Source organism: Oncorhynchus keta, chromosome 14 (genome assembly GCF_023373465.1).
Source record: "Oncorhynchus keta strain PuntledgeMale-10-30-2019 chromosome 14, Oket_V2, whole genome shotgun sequence".
Taxonomy (NCBI): Eukaryota; Metazoa; Chordata; class Actinopteri; order Salmoniformes; family Salmonidae; genus Oncorhynchus; species Oncorhynchus keta.
In genome coordinates this window covers 41,683,863-41,703,861 of record NC_068434.1, presented here as the reverse complement: position 1 = coordinate 41,703,861, position 19,999 = coordinate 41,683,863, and the positions used below count along the sequence as shown (strand labels likewise).

The following is a 19,999-nucleotide window of genomic DNA, read 5'->3' as shown; positions in this document are numbered from 1 at the left end:
AGATTGGGGAAGTTATGTTTTTATTTTATTTTAAATTTTACCCCTTTTTCTCCCCAATTTCGTGGTATCCAATTGTTGTAGTAGCTACTATCTTGTCTCATCGCTCCAACTCCCGTACGGGCTCGGGAGAGACGAAGGTTGAAAGTCATGCGTCCTCCGATACACAACCCAACCAAGCCGCACTGCTTCTTAACACAGCGCGCATCCAACCTGGAAGCCAGCCGCACCAATGTGTCTGAGGAAACACCACGCACCTGGCAACCACAGGAGTCGCTGGTGCGCGATGAGATAAGGACATCCCTACCGACCAAGCCCTCCCTAACCCGGACGACGCTAGGCCAATTGTGCGTCGCCCCACGGACCTCCCGGTCGCGGACGGTTACGACAGAGCCTGGGCACGAACCCGTGGACTCTGATGGCACAGCTGGCGCTGCAGTACAGCGCCCTTAACCACTGCGCCACACGGGAGGCCCCTGGGGAAGTTGTTAGCTGAAACACAGTGGGGTACCATTGCTCAGGCATCCATGATGGAGTGTAAGCTAATTGTGTAATGGCAACTACTGTATGTCCCAATTAGACCCAACCCACAGGATGCTTTGTCCTAATGCATCCCAAATGGCACCCATAGGGCTCTGTTCTAAAGTAGTGCACTATATAGGTAATAGCGTGCTATTTGGGATGCATGCTACGTTCAATACAGATGGCTAGGGAGGGACCAGGTACCTTGTAGACTTTGGAAAAGAAGCCGCTACCGATGAGCTCGGCGGTGAAGTTCTCCCAGAACTCCAGCTTGCGGACGGCGGTGCGGAGCTTCTGCCAGCGGTCCACATGGTAGTATTTGTCAGAGGACTCGCCATAGAGCGTGGGGCTGGTGGGCTCCGAGGACACGTCCACATCACAGTCACACATCCTGGAGTGGGGAGTGATGTCTGCTATGGTACACAAACACACACGAACATGCAAGCACGCATGCACACACAAACACATGCACACGCACACATGCACACGCATGCACACACAAACACGCACACACACACAAACAAATGTTAGCCACACCCCTCCTCTGTGACAGATTACATTGAAAGAAGGGCTGTCCTTAAACAAAGAGTCTGCAAAAAAACCCAAATAACCCCATGCAGAAATAAAGTACAGCGGATGAAAGACAGAGCAGATTAGATCACAATAATTAAATCACACACTCGTTAACTAGATGGGAGGGAAAGTGCCTACCCTTCATGCCTCCTCTTTATGGAGTGAAACAAAGAGACAATAATGGTTCCCTAAAATAGAGAGGAGCAGGCCTGAGACTGTCCAGTGTAGCCTTCTCTAGTCAAGTGACTTGTTTTCCATCTTGGCTTATCATAAAAAGAAAGATGGAGAGGGGTTCTATTTATTTTAATGAGATGATATGAGTGGAACATGTAGCCCACACACAGGATGAGAGGGAGACATTTGGCAAATAAAATGTGTTATTGATTTATCTGTAGATGTATCTTTTATTAATTTGTAACCCGTTTTTTCCTCATAAGATTATGTTCCTCGATTGCATCATTTATAAATGTCAGAGTGTGATTCCATCTTTAAGGTTTTTAGGCCTTCTTTCACCAAGCCCTTATCAGACAAACACAAATGATTGGAATCGCCTGTCACAGGAAACTGTCGCTGAGAAGAGAACCTCTAACAGGAAGCTTGTGCAGCAAACCAAACCACACGGTCATTGTTTTTATAGCAGTAGGATAGGCACCTATGACGTGTGGCACAGACATGTGGTTTACAACATACATAACTGTCCACCGCTTACAACTGCAATGAATACGATGGAGAGACAGAGTGCTGGTTCCAAGCGCAAGTGTTTATTAGCAAGGGACCACAGGAAGAGGCAGGTAGCTGGGTCCAGGGGCAGGCAGAAGGTCATACACAGGGACGCCAAAAAGGTAACGGTACAGGCAGGGAAAAGGCTAATAACGTAGTCCGGGAGATCAGGCAAGGGGCTGACGACAGGAAATCTGATAGGCAAAAGTACAGGCAGGGAATAGGCAAGGTGTCGTTACTGAGGATGGCCAAAAACTACGATACACAGGAGGACTAATGCAGAAATAAAACAGAGCTCTGAATATAACGTGTAACAAAAACATCACAACTAAATAGTGTGTGTAAATTACATACAGGTGTGTGAACAGGTGATTGGGATCTGGAGAGTGAGCTGCATTCAGGGGGGGGTCGATGTGTTTGAGAGTGTGAGTTGGAAGCAGACAGTATTTTCTCTGTTGATTCAAACAAAGTTTATTGTACAAGCAATGTTCACCCACTGGACAATCACAAGCCTCTAAGCACGTCACTACATCTTAAAAGGTTCTTAACGTTCGGTATTAGTTTCCAGAAAAACAAACCCAGTCCTGACAATGACACCAGTGAACAGCACAGACTGACATGCTGACACAAGTGTGAATCAAAGCTAGCCCACGCACTCTTTTCAGCTCAACTGCACCGACTTACCCCAACTGGCTGTCAGAGAAAACACTTACAGTGCAGCCTTATGTCACTCACTGACAACCCATGGTATATCATAAAGACACCCTCCTCAATCACAGTTACTTTCACAGACACAGACATCCAGACTCTCATCCACCTCCCGTACGGCACCCTAGTCCCTATATCGTGCATTACTTTTGACCAGAGCCCTAATGTAGTGCACTATGTAGGGGATAGGATGCCATTTAGAACACTGTTTTGCATGAATACATGTTGGTAGATTAATCAGGCCATTGTGACAGGCCTCCTTAGTGTCACGTCGGTCTAAAAGGGTCGGGAGACAGGCGCAGGAATAGTTTTTTTTTTATTGACCCAAATTACAGTGCGCCGTGTAAAGGCACAGGACCAAACAAACACGTTTACAAAACACAGGGTTGAAACACAAACAAAAAAAGCGAGGAGTACCTCGAAGAAACACACAAGTGCACAATGATACCACACGGGACAAGACCCGTAATCATCGGCACAATACAAGCAGCACGGAAGCCAAAACAACACAACACAGGTACTCACGCGACAGACATTAGAACAAAAATCGACAGTCTAATAGTGGACCAAAGGGCACATTTATACAATTACTAATCAATGGGAATGGGGACCAGGTGTGCGTAATGACACAGCTCCGGAGGGATCCATGACACTTAGCATCAGTTTGCTTGCGCTTCACGTTAATTGAGAGTGAATCTCGGTGTGCAAACAACAAATCTCTGTCTCTAAACGGAATTTCATAATGTTTGGATTCAATTTGTGTTTACAAATCTGTATTCTTTGGGTTGGTCTATTTTTAGCTTCTTACAAAGTGCTTTGTTACTGAGCCAAGAGTTGCAAAAAAAGGAAGACACTTGTTAGTGGGTGTCCTAAATAGCTCCCTATTCGCTATAGACTACTTTAGATCAGGGCCTTCGTTAAAGTGATCTCCTGTGGAAAGGCCTGTTATCACACGAAACGAGTTTGACCTTTGACTAAGTGTCCGACAGCAGAGACCTTTATGAGAAACACCACCAGTGGGACCGCCCTACTGACGTCCCACCTACAGATAAGGAATGTGAGTTATGAGACTTTAACAGTGAGATCAGTCCACACCAGGGTGAGGCTGTCCCTCAGGGGAACGACTCTCTTTCTGAGGAAGTTCCCGCAGATCTGACTGCTTTCTCAGTTCAGGGCAGAGAGAGCGGGACAGTGTTTCTAGTGAATACGCTGTGTGATAAATGTGGCCATCGAGAGAGAAATAGAGTCAGAGGCATCTGAACGAAACCCTTCAGCGAAGCCATTTCCGGACTGAGAGAAAATCACGTCAACGGGGTGATGTCTGAAGGGATTACGCCGCCTTCGCACAGACGTGCAACCGACATGAGTCCCACGACAGAGATTCTGATACGATCCCTGACACTTTCGAGCTGCAACCTTTCACACACAAAGAAAGGGGCTCTGCCACAGGAGCCCCGGTGCTTCCTGTGTACGTCTGCAGTTCTGTGATCAACACAGAAACAGCATGGAAGGATCATGTTGTCTGTCTCTACAGCTGATCAATAGGTCTGAAACATACAGGCCCCAGCCAGACCACACATACCTGTGGCGCTGACTGTGCTCAGTATCAACCATAAGTCACCGCACATAGGTGGAACATGCCAAAGCCACTGTCCTTTTGCATTTAAAATGTATGTGTGTGCCATACATGGCGGTCTGTCTGAGGTTGTCTCTACGTTTGGGTTCCTGTTGAGCCTGTAGCTAATGGCCCGAGAGTCCAAACCAAGGCATAACTCAAAATGAAATGCTTTCTAGAGAAATACAGAGCGAGAGAGAAGAAAGAAAGAAAGAAAGAAAGAAAGAAAACTGAGAAATGTATACTTTCATTGAGAACATTTCTGCCATGAATAAGGTAGATAGTTGTATCAGTGTTGCAGCTCCTCTGTATCTTACACAATGTATTTCCTCAGAAAAATCCCATCGTATGTTCTTGTTATATCATTGTGTGGTCATGTGGGTGGGGACCTCTAGTATCTCGCATTAACCCACTATTGGACTAGATCTCAGTACGAGCAGCCTAAAGCAAAGACCAGAGATTTGCCTGGAAATCTTAACTACCAGTCAATCACATTTATTTCAGATAGCCCCTTTTTACATCAGCAGTTTGCACAAACTGACAGGCCTATTGACACCCATTTCCTCTGTAAACAAAAAAAATACAATGTTAATTAAGTGTGGAACAATGAGTGTACACTGTGCACAGTGCTTACTTCGCTATAATCCCCTGAAACTCAAACTAATTCCCAGTGCCTAATCAAATGTACTAGGATTATGAAAATAAATAATCAAATAAAAAGTTGTGATGCAGAACTGGGTTCCGTCTCAAATGGCATCCTATTCACTATGTAGTGCACTACTTTTTGACTAGGGTCCGTAGAGGCGTCTGGTCAAAAGTAGTGCACTTTTTAGGGGAAAGGGTTCAGTGAGGATCTCTGAATGATCCAATGTTGACCGAAATGACTAATGATGATAAATACAATCCACCTGTGTGTAATCAATTCTCTGTATAAATGCACCTGCACTGTGATAGTCTCAGAGGTCCGTTAAAAGCGCAGAGAGCATCATGAGGAACAAGGAACACACCAGGCATGTCCGAGATACTGTTGTGAAGAATTTTAAAGCCGGATTTGGATACAAAAACATTTCCCAAGCTTTAAACATCCCAAGGAGCACTGTGCAAGCGATAATATTGAAATGCAAGGAGTATCAGACCACTGCAAATCTACCAAGACCTGGCCGTCCCTCTAAACTTTCAGCTCATACAAGGAGAAGACTGATCAGAGATGCAGCCAAGAGGCCCATGATCACTCTGGATGAACTGCAGAGATCTACAGCTGAGGTGGGAGACTCTGTCCATAGGACAACAATCAGTCATATATTGCACAAATCTGGCCTTTATGGAAGAGTGGCAAGAAGAAAGCCATTTCTTAAAGATATCCATAAAAAGTGTCGTTTAAAGTTTGCCACAAGCCACCTGGGAGACACACCAAACATGTGGAAGAAGGTGCTCTGGTCAGATGAAACCAAAATTGAACTTTTTGGCAACAATGGAAAACGTTATGTTTGGCGTAAAAGCAACACAGCTCATCACCCTGAACACACCATCCCCACTGTCAAACATGGTGGTGGCAGCATCATGGTTTGGGCCTGCTTTTCTTCAGCAGGGACAGGGAAGATGGTTAAAATTGATGGGAAGATGGATGGAGCCAAATACAGGACCATTCTGGAAGAAAACCTGATGGAGTCTGCAAAAGACCTGAGACTGGGACAGAGATTTGTCTTCCAACAAGACAATGATCCAAAACATAAAGCAAAATCTACAATGGAATGGTTCAAAAATAAACATATCCAGGTGTTAGAATGGCCAAGTCAAAGTCCAGACCGGAATCCAATCGAGAATCTGTGGAAAGAACTGAAAACTGCTGTTCACAAATGCTCTCCATCCAACCTCACTGAGCTCGAGCTGTTTTGCAAGGAGGAATGGGAAAAAATGTCAGTCTCTCGATGTGCAAAACTGATAGAGACATACCCCAAGCGACTTACAGCTGTAATCGCAGCAAAAGGTGGCGCTACAAAGTATTAACTTAAGGGGGCTGAATAATTTTGCACGCCCAATTTTTCAGTTTTTGATTTGTTCAAAAAGTTTGAAATATCCAATAAATGTCATTCCACTTCATGATTGTGTCCCACTTGTTGTTGATTCTTCACAAAAAAATACAGATTTATATCTTTATGTTTGAAGCCTGAAATGTGGCAAAAGGTCGCAAAGTTCAAGGGGGCCGAATACTTTCGCAAGGCACTGTACTGGCCCATGTTGACTCCAGTGCTTCCCACAGTTGTCAAGTTGGCTGGATGTCCTTTGGGTGGTGGACCATTCTTGATATAAATGGGAAACTGTTGAGCGTGGAAAAACCCAGAGGCGTTGCAGTTCTTGACAGAAACCGTTGCGCCTGGCACCTACTACCGTACCCCGTTCAAAGGCACCTACTACCGTACCCCGTTCAAAGGCACTTACATCTTTTGTCTTGCCCATTCACCCTCTGAATGGCACGCATACACAGTCCATGTCTCAATTGTCTCAAGGCTTAAAAATCCTTCTTTAACATGTCGCCCCCCCTTCATCTACACTGATTGAAGTGGATTTAACAAGTGACATCAATAAGGGATCGTAGCTTTCACCTGGATTCACCCGGTCATTCTATGTCATGGAAAGAGCAGGTGTTCTTAATGTTTTGTACTCTCAGTGCAACTTTGCTTAGATGCTATAGGATAAAAATATATATATTACAATTGAGTTATATATACAGCATAGGCAGAGAAGAAATCGTATAAAAGGCACCCTTACTTTGAGAATGAAGCCTTGTTTACAAATGATACTGATGCAGACAGTGCAGGCCCACAACACACTGTAGTTGTCAACAGTTGTGGAAACGCTGGCTTTGCTCATCATGGATCAATTGTGCACTAAATGCTTTCCGGTAGCATAATGACTTTTGAGAACAACACAGCATTGTGGGACGGGAGGGAGTAGGATGATGTACAGTATGGGAGGTCACACAAAATGTCAGCAGGACACAATGTAGCTCTGTCCCTCTCCAACTTGTGTATGTCCTAAACGGCACTCTATTCCCTAATAGTGCACTACTTTTGACCAGGTCATTCATAGGGCTCTGGTCAAAAGTAGTGCGCTATATAGGGAACAGAGTGCCATTTCAGACACAGCTTTGTCCTGTCTCCTACCGTGCAGTGGTCAAACAACCAACTGGATCTAGGGTTTGTTTAGGAGTTGACATTTAGTGAGGGAGGAAGTATTAGGAACGTTGGGAGGGTAAAGAACAGCCTTGGACGGGAGACGCTTATAGGAAGGAACAACATCATTTGCAAGTCCTCTCAGGTGAGGGAAGAGTGGCGTGTCAGTGGGAATAAACGAAAAAAACTCATAGAAATAGTTTTGGGTGTTTAAATACACCACCTGATATATATAATTACATACATAATATAGTGCACAAGTAGTGTTGCCATTTGGGATGACAACAGACGTACAGAAACCTGAGGTTATCCCCATGCATCCTTCCCTATGTAACATACACTGTGACATCTGTGTGTGAGCTTAAGGCTAAGAAGTTAAAAGGGCAGAACATACACGTTGTAAGTCAGTCTGCCTACTTGCCCAGTAATATGGAAATCCTGGTTCAGAGGAGGACAGACTAAAAAGCCTCAACCCCTCTGATTACATCATCATAAACAGCAACAAACCCAGAGAGAGGAGAGGGATTTATGCCAGCCCCTCCCTCCTCTGAGTCCCCTCTCCTGACTCCTCCGGCCTCTCTATTTCTCTCTCCCTCCCCTCCCCTTGCCATCCCCTCCCCTCTGCTCCAAAGTACTAACCCCCACCACAGACAGGCTTCACGGGAACCAGACCATTTGTTTCTACGCTGGTCAGATGGCAAACAGAAACAGAAAAAGGCCCTGCACAGTCTCCATGGCTTCTGTGAAAAAGTATGAAAAATGTACGCAATTACTACTGTAAGTCACTCTGGATAAGAGCGTCTGCTAGATTACTAAAATGCCAAATGTTCTGTAAACATCCACTTCACAACCACTTTAACAGAAAATGACAATTTCCAGCAAGTCTTCAGGGCACGTATTCATAAAGTGTCTCAGGGTAAGAATGCTCTGGTCAAGGATCAAGTCAGCATGTTTAATTACCGGTATAATGACTGGACAAGGGGACCTGATCCTAAATCAGCACTTCTACTCTGGTATGGCCCCAAGGGCTATTTTAGATGCTCGAGTCTCTAACGTGCCAGTACATCACTCTCGTAACATTTATTCACCTGAGGCCTCATTTATAATAATGTTCTTAGATTTATACTTGAACTTAGTCGTAAGATCATTTCCACGTCAAAGTAAGGTTATTATAAATAACTACCTATACGTGGTTTTCTGCATAAGTCATACATAAGATCAAAATTGATGGAGTCTGTTTAGAGAATGAGTCTCTGATCTCCAGGAGGATAGATGTATACAAGTAACAGGGTAACGGGACACTTTCCTGACTCAACACCTCTGAAAAAGGTTAGGATATGCAGAGGAAAGGAGTTTCTATATTAGGACAATGCACCCTACTCCTTATGGGCTCTGGTTAAAAGTAGTGCACTAGGGAATAGGGTTCCATTTGAGACACACATTAGTCACACAATATGAGAGACTCAATGTCTAAACAAGGACACAGGGTGAGAAACTGAAGCTCCTTGCACATGCGCTATAATCATAAACGCTGCAAAGCAGGCACAATATTCGATTTAACTGATCATTTAGGATATAAAACAGTTGTTTAACGCTTCGTTTACACCCTGTGCTAACATGTGAGTTTCGTGATCTGAGCAATATGATCCAGTCACTATTTGATCAAGGATTGTCGAGTCTACACATTGCATTAAAATGTGTCTCATCCGTCCACTGTGTCCACATTGTGACCAGATCAACTGGTCTGCAAATGATTTGAAAGATTATTTCAAAATAATATGAATGTATTTATTTTGAGACAATTACTGATGCCATGAGTCAATGGTGCTACCTGTCAATGATTTTAGAGGCCGGTATAATGATGACCCTCCAGATCTGTTTACACAGTTTACACTTGGTTGATATCCAGGCACAATGCATGCTGGCTACCTCTGGAGCTGGTGAGGAAGATCTGATCACAATCAGATCACAATGTGTCTTTTATTTGTCTACACCTGTCTAAAAATGTGGCACAATCAGAATGTGGACAAGATCAGGACAACGGGTACATGTTAGCACCAGGTATAAACAGGGCTTAAAGGGTATTATGTCTAAGGAAGTATCTATCAGACTCATAGGCATATGGTTAGGAGTAAAAACAGGCCTTAGGATACAAATTCAAAGCACGACTTCTGCAAAGCTGTGAAACGTTCCTATATTATACATAGTTGTCATGGGAGAATCATAGGATATGACGGCAGGGGATTTCCATTTGCAAGGGAAAATAGAAGGGCTAAGAAAAGAATTGTAGTTGTTACAGTACTTACTCAATTGATTTAATAAGCTATTCATATGCATCTTGAGGATGGGTGAAAATGCACTGGCTGTCAGTCAATACAATACCCAAGCCAGCTGGGCAGAAGCTATAGTCCTTATCCAGAAGCTGGGGGAAAACCACATACATGCAACAATGAGCACACACAGACCCAGGACTGTTACTGTACAGTGACAAACATTAGGCTTTTCTTTCGTGCAGGCAACATTTAGAGGCAGACATAAACATGAATTCAATAGGCAACCTGTTTCATTCACTTATTTTGACATTTTTAAGTAATTAATTATTTAAAGCTAAAGTCTAGGTATGTTATTTTTATGAAATACATCAAATATTGAAACACAATGGCATTGCACATCTCACTATTAATATCCTCACTATGATGAGGTTGTAATGTAAGGTTGCTATTTTCATTTTCATGTCCAAATCATCCTAAAGTATCAAAACATGACTGTGTAACTCAATGAATTTACGTATAGATGATTTAGATATGATTTGGAAAATGCTAATTTAGGGACCATTGATTGCATTAATATCTTTCTAAACAAGTGTATAATTTATCTTTAGGCTCCCTAATGGTATGTAATCGGTGCTTTCAGTATTAACTCCCTTTAGCTTTTTTCCACATGTTGTTATGTTACAAAGTAGAATTAAAATAGATTTCTTAGCTCTATTCCATTTCTTTTTATCCTTAAAAACTCCCTAGTCCTTAACGATGACAAGCATGCCCATAACATGATGCAGCCACCACCATGCTTGAAAATGTGAAGAGTGGTACTCAGTGATGTGTTGTGTTGGATTTGCTGCAAATACAACACTTTGAAAAAGTGAAAAACATTATATTCACAATTTTTTCCTTATTGCAAACAGGATGTTTTGGAATATTTTTATTCTGTTCAGATTTCCTTCTTTTCAGTCTGTAATTTATGTTAGTATTGTGGAGTAACTACAATGTAGTTGATCAATCCTCAGTTATCTCCGATCAAAGTCATTAAACTCTGTAACTGTTTTAAATCACCATTGGCCTCATGGTGAAATCTCTGAGCAGTTTCCTTCCTCTCCGGCAACTGAGTTAGGAAGGGGGCCTGTATCTTTAGAGTGACTGGGTGTATTGATACACAGTCCAAAGTTTCATTAATAACTGCACCATTTAAAAAATGTATTTAACCTTTATTTAACTAGGCAAGTCAGTTAAGAACAAATTATTATTTACAATGACAGCCTAGGAACAGTGGGTTAACTGCATTGTTCAGGGGAGAACAACAGATGTTTACCTTGTCAGCTCTGGGATTCGATCGAGCAACCTTTCGGTTACTGGCCCAATGCTCTTACCACTAGGCTACCTGCCGACCCCCCACCATGCTCAGAGGGATATTCAATGTATGCTTTTGATTTTTTTTTTTGATTAATCTACCAATAGGTGCCCTTCTTTGCGAACTATTGTAAAATCTCCCTAGTCTTTGTGGTTGAACATGTGCTTGAATGTACTGCTCGACAGAGCAGATAATTGTATGTGTAAGGTACAGAGATATGGTAATCATCTAAAAATCATGTTCTACTATGCCAACATATGGAATTGTTTTAAAATGGTCATACCATGGATCATTTAACTATTTGATTTGGATTTTTAGGACCCCTTTAGATATATAACAACATATTCACTAATTATTTGATAAAATATTGAATTTGGCCTTTCCTACTGTAGCCCATAACAATAGATTGAATAACACATTCCTAAACGGCAAAAGAATGCAGTCCAAAAAAATAAATCATGAGGAATAAAGTTTTGCAAGTGTCTGTCCTGCATCTATGAGATCTAGGAAATATTTTTCGGGTGACACATATTTAACCCCTTATTTTGTTGGCATAAAACTACCTCCATATTTCCATTAATTTGGAAATATGAGTCCCGTGACATTTGTAAAGGTCATAGAGCAAAACGGAGTACACCATCGTGTTCGCGAGAGTCTCATCTTCCCATAGGAAACTGTTCGGATGCTACAGACGTTTTCCTGAGAAGACCAATTTCTGAGATGTCTCCTGGTCTGACAAACAGTTCTGTAGCTCTGCCACTTTCCACCGCAGATGTGGTGGATTGAGGCGCAAGCCATGCAAATGCATATATTTTGATGGGGACTTTTAATATTATGTTCATTATATTGACGCACAGGACCGTCTATAGACTCTTAATGAACCACTACTATTGTATACCGAGTGAGTGCACGCAACTTACTATGTGACTTGTTAAGCACACTCCTGAACTTATTTAGGCTTGCCCTAACAAAAGGGTTAAATAGTTATTGACTGATTACATTTCAGCTTTTCTAAAAACATAATTCCACTTTTACATTATGGGAGTATTGTGTGTAGATCAGTGACACAACATCTCAATTGAATCCATTTTAAATTCAGGCTTTAACACAACAAAATGTGGAGTGTATAGATCTGACTTAATTAGCTTATATACTTTATATATAAATATAACCTTTTCTAAATGCCAAAATACTAGATACATTTACCTTAAAATCGTTTTGTTGGAGTGACTTAAAAAAAATGTAGATGACAACGATTACATTTTTAGTTGAGTTAGAGTTGTGGCAGTCAGAGGAAAGTGTTAGGAAATATTGGTGACATAAGGTGGGTTTCTATGAGAATTGCAGGGGGGTTACCCAGAGGGCTAGTTGCCCCAAACTACCCTATCTAATAAAATATTACAATTAAAAGCAGGATTACAAAAGCAAAGTACAGCAGGCTATATGACAAATCTTTAAAAAATGAGATTAGATTTTTGAATAGGAGCCAGCCATTTGCCCAGTCATCATCGAGGCTATTTTCTATGCCTTAGTGGTATGCAGCCTAATCTTCAACTATTCAATCAATGAATGATTAGTTGTTTTAAGAAAAACAAGAGCAACTTTAGGCTACAACTCCATCCTTTGATACATCTATTTACGACATACACATACTTAATCGGTATAAATTCTAGCCTACTTACATGGTTATAACAGTCCACTTCGTTTATAAAGGCAAGTAAATGTGATCTCCCAGAAATGTCTTGATTTTATTCTACACAGGATATACTATATTGGGCACCGAATTCTGGGCGCGCTTCACTGTTTCCGTGTAGGGTGTGCGGATCTTCAGTCTCCAACCAACGCACTCGCGTCATGCAAGGTTCACAGTCTGAAAGCGGTATGGCGACGGGGGGTGAAACAAACTCGATGAAATACATGTTTGATGGTTTGTCTTAGGATCCAACTTCCATTACGTCGGTTGATATGGCTCAACTCAGTCTCCACCCACTCTACAATAAGAGGCGTGAAACTACATTATGAAATCAGTTACAATATATATATATTTTTTTTTTTGACTTCTGTGGCCAATTCAGATTTAGGAAATGTATACCTTTCCTGTGCAGCCTTTCCTATGCACTTCTCAGTAGTTGGTATTCAAACTTACAGTAGGCTACCGTATGCAGCTGCATATTGGGCTTTGCAGCGTGGTTCCCTTTTGCGCGCTGAATACATTTTGTTCAACCACTGAAAACCCACCCACTTGCTAGCCAACAAATGTTCACATGGAGTATTCATTCAACAGGGGTTTCAGAACATTTACTGTATCTAAAGCTATCCCTTTAAATTTGGTGTACCTTTAATTAGAATTTTCTTGACACACTAAATTACACTATATATACATAAGTATGTGGACACCCATTCAAATTACAGAATTTGGCTATTACAGCCAGACCCGTTGCTGACAGGTGTATAAAATCGAGCACACAGCCATGCAATCTTCAAAGACAAACATTGGCAGATGAATGGCTTTACTGAAGAGCTCAGTGACTTTCAACGTGGCACTTTCATAGGATGCCACCTTTCCAACAAGTCAGTTCGTCAAATTTCTGTCATGCTAGAGTTGCCCCGGTCAACTGTATGTGCTGTTAATGTGAAGTGGAAACATCTAGGAGCAACAATGGCTCAGCCTCGAAGTGGTAGGCCACACAAGCTCACAGAATGGGACCACCGAGTTCTGAAGCACGTAGCATGTAAAAATCGACTGTCCTAGGTTCGAACACTAACTACCGAGTTCCAAACTGCCTCTGGAAGCGCTGTTAGCCCAATAACTGTTCGTTGGGAGCTTAATGAGATGGGATTCCATGACCGAGCAGCCGCACACAAGCCTTAGGTCACCATGTGCAATGCCAAGCGTCGGTTAGAGTAGTGTAAAGCTCGTCATCATTGAACTCTGGAGCAGTGGAAGTGCGTTCTCTGGAGTGATGAATCAAGCTTCACAATCTGGCAGTCCAACGGACAAATCTGGGATTGGCAGATGCCAGGAGAACACTACCTGCCCGAATGCATAGTGCCAACTGTAAAGTTTGGTGGAGAAGGAATAATGGTCTGGGGTTGTTTTTCATGGTTCGGGCTAAGCCCCTTATTTCTAGTAAAGGGAAATAGGAACAATACAGCATACAGTGACATTCTAGATGATTCTGTGCTTTCAACTTTGTGACAACAGTTTGGGGAAGGCCCATTCCTGTTTCAGCATGACAATGCCACCGTGTACAAAGCGAGGTCCACACATAAATGGTTTGTTCGTGATCGGTGTGGAAGAACTTGACTGGTCTGCACAGAGCCCTGATCTCAACCCCATCGAATACCTTTGGGATAATTTGGAATGCTGACTGCCAGCCATGCCTAATCGCCCAAAATTAGTACCCGACCTCACTAATGCTCTTGTGGCTGAATGGAAGCAAGTCCCCGCAGCAATGTTCCAACATCTAGTGGAAAGTCTTCCCAGATAAGTGGAGGATGTTAAAGCAGAAAAGGGAGACCAATTACATATTCATGCCCATGATTTTGGAAAAACATGTTCGACAAGCAGGTGTCCACATACTTTAGGTAATGTAGTGTATGGAACGGTTCAGAATATTAGGGATCAATGAACGAAATCCATGTAAATATATGCATATTCATCTCCTTCCAGCACCAATATATAGATAAAAAAAATACTCTAATCTTGTATATTGTTTAGGGTTAGGAAAGTATTTTGGTAAAGTTTTCAAACAGGTTTGGAAAGCCTTTAACGCACAAAATTAGGGGTAGAGGCTGTGACCAGAAATCAGCCTTGGCATTTCTAACCCACCTGCAAAACATATTCCTTGTGGCCCCCATTATTAGCCAGATAATGATCATTTTGCATAATAAAAACAAGTTAGATAGGCCCACTAGGATTACAAATGGACCAGCCCTTGCACAAAATATATTGTTGAATCAAAAATACAGTGGTTTCATTTATCCCGAAAGTTCCATAATCAATTGTTCCATCCATGAAATATTGTAAGGGGAGAAAAGTGTACAGTAAGGGTTGAATAGTAGTCCTATAACTCTAACCTGATAACCCTCACTAATCATGAAACTGTGATGACAATGGTCCAGTTGTCATGAACCGTGTGTCAGGGTCCAGGTTTAAACTGCTAAGTCTGGTGTGCGTTCCATAATGATTAAAATCGGATACATTAATGCACAACTTGTAATACCCTAGCCTTATATGATCCACTTTTGCTCGCGATCCTCAGGAACAACCACATGAACGTGACAGGGGAAAGAAAGGTAACCTAACGATGGAATGATGCAAAATGTAAGGAGACTAACAAATAAAGTTAGTGACAATTATAAATGTACGTGAGTATAACTGAGCGTGGCTACCAATAGTGGCTAATATTTAATACTACAATTTGTAAAAGAAATACAGTGAAAAGTCTGGGCATATAATTAAAACCTTCTAGAAATAATCAACTCCGTTGGTTTCCCGGTATACCACCTTCATGGCTTCAGAAGCCTATAGTCTGGGTCTCCACATTTCATCCCGAACTTCACTGTGGAAAAGTGTTGATATGCCTCCGTTTGCTGCCATATGACTGGTTTCACATGTCTCCAGCGATCAAAAGGTAAAATATATATAAAATAATTGTAATTGATACTTACTGTTTTACTCTTATCAATTTATAAAGTATAGTGCATGGAGAATGGTGTTATTTCGTAAATGTTTTTTTATTTTAGCCCCTTTTTCTCCCCAATTGTTCGATGTTGGCTCATCGTTGCAACTCCCCAACGAGCTCGAGAGAGAGAGAGAGAGAGAGAGAGAGAGAGGCGAAGGTGGTCATGCGCCCCCCGAAACATGACCCGCCTAACGCCCAGAAGCCAGCCGCACCAACGTGTCAGAGGAAACACCGTTCATCTGGCATCCGGGGTCAGCCGCCAGGCACTCGGCCCACCACAAGGAGTCGCTAGAGCACAATGAGCCAAGTAAAACCCCACCCGCCAAACCCTCCCCTAACCCGGACGACACTGGGCCAATTGTGCGCCATCCTATGGGACTTCCGACCACGGCCGGTTGTGGCACAGCCCGGGATATGAACCCGGGACTGTAGTAAAACCTCTAACACTACTACATGCAATGCAGTTGCACCGCTGCGCCACTCAGGAGCCGGAATGGTGTTATTTCTATTTGGGAAAGAATGAAGTATAATATACCTTTATGTTGTTCCACTTGGAAGTGACAGGTTGCTCTACGTTATTCAACCTTTCATCGCGTTAAGGTGGTGGAATTATGAGGGAATTAAATCAAGGTCAGAATACGGTGTATCTGTAGACACACCTCCACCACGCCTTCATTTATATGATATCCACTGGCAATGAATAGCGGGTGAATAGCATGCTATTCTCATGCTTAAGTTCAAGGTCAGAATACACAGAGAGAAAAGTTAATACAAGGGAATTAAGTTCCATTTACACGTGTTTAGCCCGGGTCAGAATACCCCCCATAACACAATATAATAATCTGTAAAATGATGCAGTATTGGAGACATAGGCAGTATTGGAGACATAGACATTATTCTAGCTAAGTCTTTACTATATAATCATTGTAAACAGTATTTTCATAGACAGTCACTGTAACTAAACTCACAGATATTATATGAACCAGCTATATTTCTTGGAACATTTTGATGTCAAACAGAGTTTGCGTGATGGTAACATTGGAGCCGGGAAAGCGGAACATGGTTGTTTTGCAGGCTTGAGTGCACCAGTCTAAGCATAAACTCGCTCTGAAAGTGTGGGAACCAAATAAACACAAAAGAGGTAAAGTAGCGTAAAGAAGAAAGGCTGGAACTTGCTGTTTGTCACTGTCTCATGGAGCTATGGTTAGTGTGACTGGTCCTACAGCCTGACTGTTAGTCAACCATCTGCTGCAGGCTGGCTGAGAGAAGCGGGCTGCCGACTCTAATGTTCATGAATCATCAGCCTATTTTTGATCCCCCTCACTAACAAATCCCTCTTCTGCTGCAGGGAGATTCTATCATTATATCATCATTTTACCATCCACCCACCCTGTGATTACACAGCATCTGAGGACATCTTCATTCCTCTGTTAACTTGACTATTTTCCCACAGCAATTATGTAACAGTCACCACCAACAAACACTTCATTATGATGATATGGATTACTATACTAGAACATCAAATAACTAAATAAAGTCATAAATATAAACATTTTCCTCAGTTAGATTACATTGCATTAAGGATAGTCAGGTGAACTTAGAGTATGGTCTACTTGTTCAATGACACTATTCAGTGCAGAGGATAAAAATGCATTGAACATAATATGGAATACATTTTCTGAGGTCGTAAGTTGGACAGATTCAATATGTTCTATGATCAGAAGGCACTTCAATAGACATGATTAAATAACATATGTGACTTGTAATGATACTCTGGCCATGACACCACACACCATTGCACTGTGACACTGATTTGTTCTCTTCCATGTCATTATAATAGGATAGTGGGTGAACTATGCCACCAGCTGTTTATCAAGTGTAACTGCAGAGCTTTGCTTACCTTTGGAATGATTACATCTCATTTTATGTCAACCTCTTTAGTATTAGAGGTCGATAATAAACCTTTCACCTAATTGTAGCTTATAATTTTGCCAACAAACACCAGTCAAGATCAAGATATTGTGTATGACATCAAAGAACATTGCCTCCACTAGTTGTAATGTCAGAGAAAACCAGTGGTGGAAAGTACTTAAGTAAAAATACTTCTAAGTACTACTTATTAAGTCGTTTTTTGGGGTATCATTACTATCTATATTTTTTTTACAACTTTTACTTCACTACATTCCTAAAGAAAATAATGTACTTTTTACTTCATGAATTTTCCCTGATACCCAAAAGTACTTGTTACATTTTGAATGCCTAGCAGGACAGGAACACGGTTAAATTCCCGCACTTATCAAGAGAACAAGCGGTCATCCCTACTGCCTCTCATCTGGCTGACTCACTAAACAGAAATGCAAAATTTGTAAACTATATCTGAGTGTTGGAGTGTGCCCCTGGCGATCTGTACATTTGAAAAACAAGAAAAATGGAGCCGTCTGCTTTGCTTAATATAAGGAATTAGAAATTATTTATACTTTTACTTTGAATACTTAAGTATATTTAGAACCAAATACTTTTAGACTTTTACTCAAGGAGCACAATTGGATACTTTTTCCACCACTGGAGAAAACAAAGAAACATACACATTAATTTGAGGGCTTGTTATATTTTAGTGCCTCAGAAAGACTGGATTGAGACATCAGCAGGTGAGATGGCTTTTCTGAAAGTCACCCCAAATGTCCAGCAGCTCATGTGGTTTAAATCCAGTGACAATGACCCGCGTGGCATACGTACACGTCTCATAATCCAACCGATTGATCTCAAACAAGTTCCTGGGAGGAAGCAGTGTTTGAGAGTACACAGGCCGGACCCCTAGAACCCGGAGACACAACCCCACATAGACATCCTCCAGGGGGATGGGTCTCACAAACCTGGATGCCCATGAGATCCTGTTGGCCAGGTCAATAGAGAAGACATACCCTGCTCCAGAGACATATGGGGGGAACGTGTCTTCGGGGTAAATGTCCTCAGACAGATGCCACTTGCTCTTCCTATCCCTACGAGGCCTGCCGTCACTGATGACTGAGCCTGTGATGTACTTATGCCTGAGAGGGCCATCTTCAACTAACAGCTTATTGACCAGGTAGAACACGTTGACGAAAATGTCTGTGTCCACCTTCATCGCATAAGAGGCACCCTGACAGTGGGTGGCGAGCCAGTTCATGATCATCATGGACTTGATGGTCAGGTTCTGGTAGCTGTCCAGGAAATCCATTTGGATGATGTCAGCGTGTTCTTTGCTCTCCTTCTCCAGGTCCTGTTGAATGTGGGAGCTTTGTTCCTCCGCGGGCAAGCCCACATAGAACAGAGTGAGGATATCCACATTAGAGATGAGGCCTGGTCTGCCCCATGTCTTTCTGATAGCATCCCTGGACAACCCATCAGAGGGTGCCACTGGAACCATTAGCACCAGAAATGGGCTTCTTTCCTTACACACAGACACATGGTTGAGAACGTATTTGTAGGTCTCTGGGGAAATCACCTTGTAAAGTTCCTGAGACAGAGGACTTGGTGTTGATAAATCCGTCTTTGGCTGAGCTTTTTTGTTCAGTAAGATTTTAACAACAACTATGAGTACACCTGCAATGATAAAATACTTCACTAACCTCCAGTAAGACGTTTTAAGCATTGCAAAGTAATCATATACAATCGGTATCTCGAGTGTATCTGATTTTAATTCCTAAACATATTAATTCCTAGGTCACTGTTTTTGTATTCGCGAAGCACCAAAAGAAAAGCATGTGGCGGTGGCGACAACATCAAGCTTGCATCATTTCCTTGCTACGATTTCATGTTCCCACTCCCAGGCCAAAGAGCAACCAGGAAAATAGTTTCCGTCTGACTCAGAGCTCCTTAAAAGCCCTGACTACTAAACAGCATACGGGTCATACTGGAATGGCCGGTGGTGGTGATTACTACCGGTTTTCACCACTGGTGGTTTGTTTACATAGTGAGTTACGATAACTAATGTAGCAGATTAGGTTAATAAGTTTACGGTTAGGAAACGGGTTAGTTACAACGCCACAGCTGTCAACAACTGTTATCACCGAAGTGACAACTAGATGGCGCTATGCGGGTAGCCACAACCGTACAAACTATCAGTCTCCGCAAACCATCAGTATCATAACAGCGGTGCTTTGTCGCGCTAGTGCCCCCTTCACGTGGCATTGATCAATACATGTGATCGATAGACCTTCATGTGTAGGCCACCTGTCATACAAATACAATCTCATTATAAATAAGAGGCGTGCATTCTTAATACTATAAATAGCCCCCAAAATAGGCTTTATAGAGACTCTATGGCTCCTTCCCATGGGTGCGTCGAAGAGCTATTGACGAGCCAACACCAAATATCAAAGGTAAAAACTCGCACA

General features: G+C 42.2%; 2 protein-coding genes across 5 annotated transcripts in view; both read right to left on the bottom strand.

The window, feature by feature from the left end:
- The window catches only part of LOC118393435 (dual specificity testis-specific protein kinase 1), a 34,301-nt gene extending 15,100 nt beyond the window's left edge, over positions 1 to 19,201 (bottom strand). Inside the window, exons 1-3 of one of the 4 annotated variants that reach the window (XM_035786105.2) lie at positions 12,618 to 13,017; positions 9,615 to 9,730; positions 724 to 929 (exon numbers count right to left, since the gene is read on the bottom strand). In XM_035786105.2, coding sequence (XP_035641998.1) covers positions 724 to 929; positions 9,615 to 9,645 — 237 coding nt within the window. In that variant the 5' untranslated portion in view covers positions 9,646 to 9,730; positions 12,618 to 13,017. Of the gene's footprint in view, positions 1 to 723; positions 933 to 9,614; positions 9,731 to 12,617; positions 13,018 to 19,107 lie in introns of those variants that run through there. The other 3 variants (XM_035786104.2, XM_035786107.2, XM_035786106.2) reach the window with 3 other exon arrangements.
- Positions 16,515 to 19,484, bottom strand: b3galt8 (beta-1,3-galactosyltransferase 8). Its single transcript, XM_035786108.2, has one exon. The coding sequence runs from the start codon at positions 19,252 to 19,254 to the stop codon at positions 18,265 to 18,267; it is 990 nt and encodes a 329-aa protein (XP_035642001.1). The 5' UTR covers positions 19,255 to 19,484; the 3' UTR covers positions 16,515 to 18,264.
- Between the last annotated feature and the right edge of the window lie 515 nt (positions 19,485 to 19,999).

Excerpts from the sequence above, each read along its gene's own strand:
- b3galt8 (XM_035786108.2), bottom strand. The coding sequence starts at position 19,254 with ATGCTTAAAACGTCTTACTGGAGGTTAGTGAAGTATTTTATCATTGCA.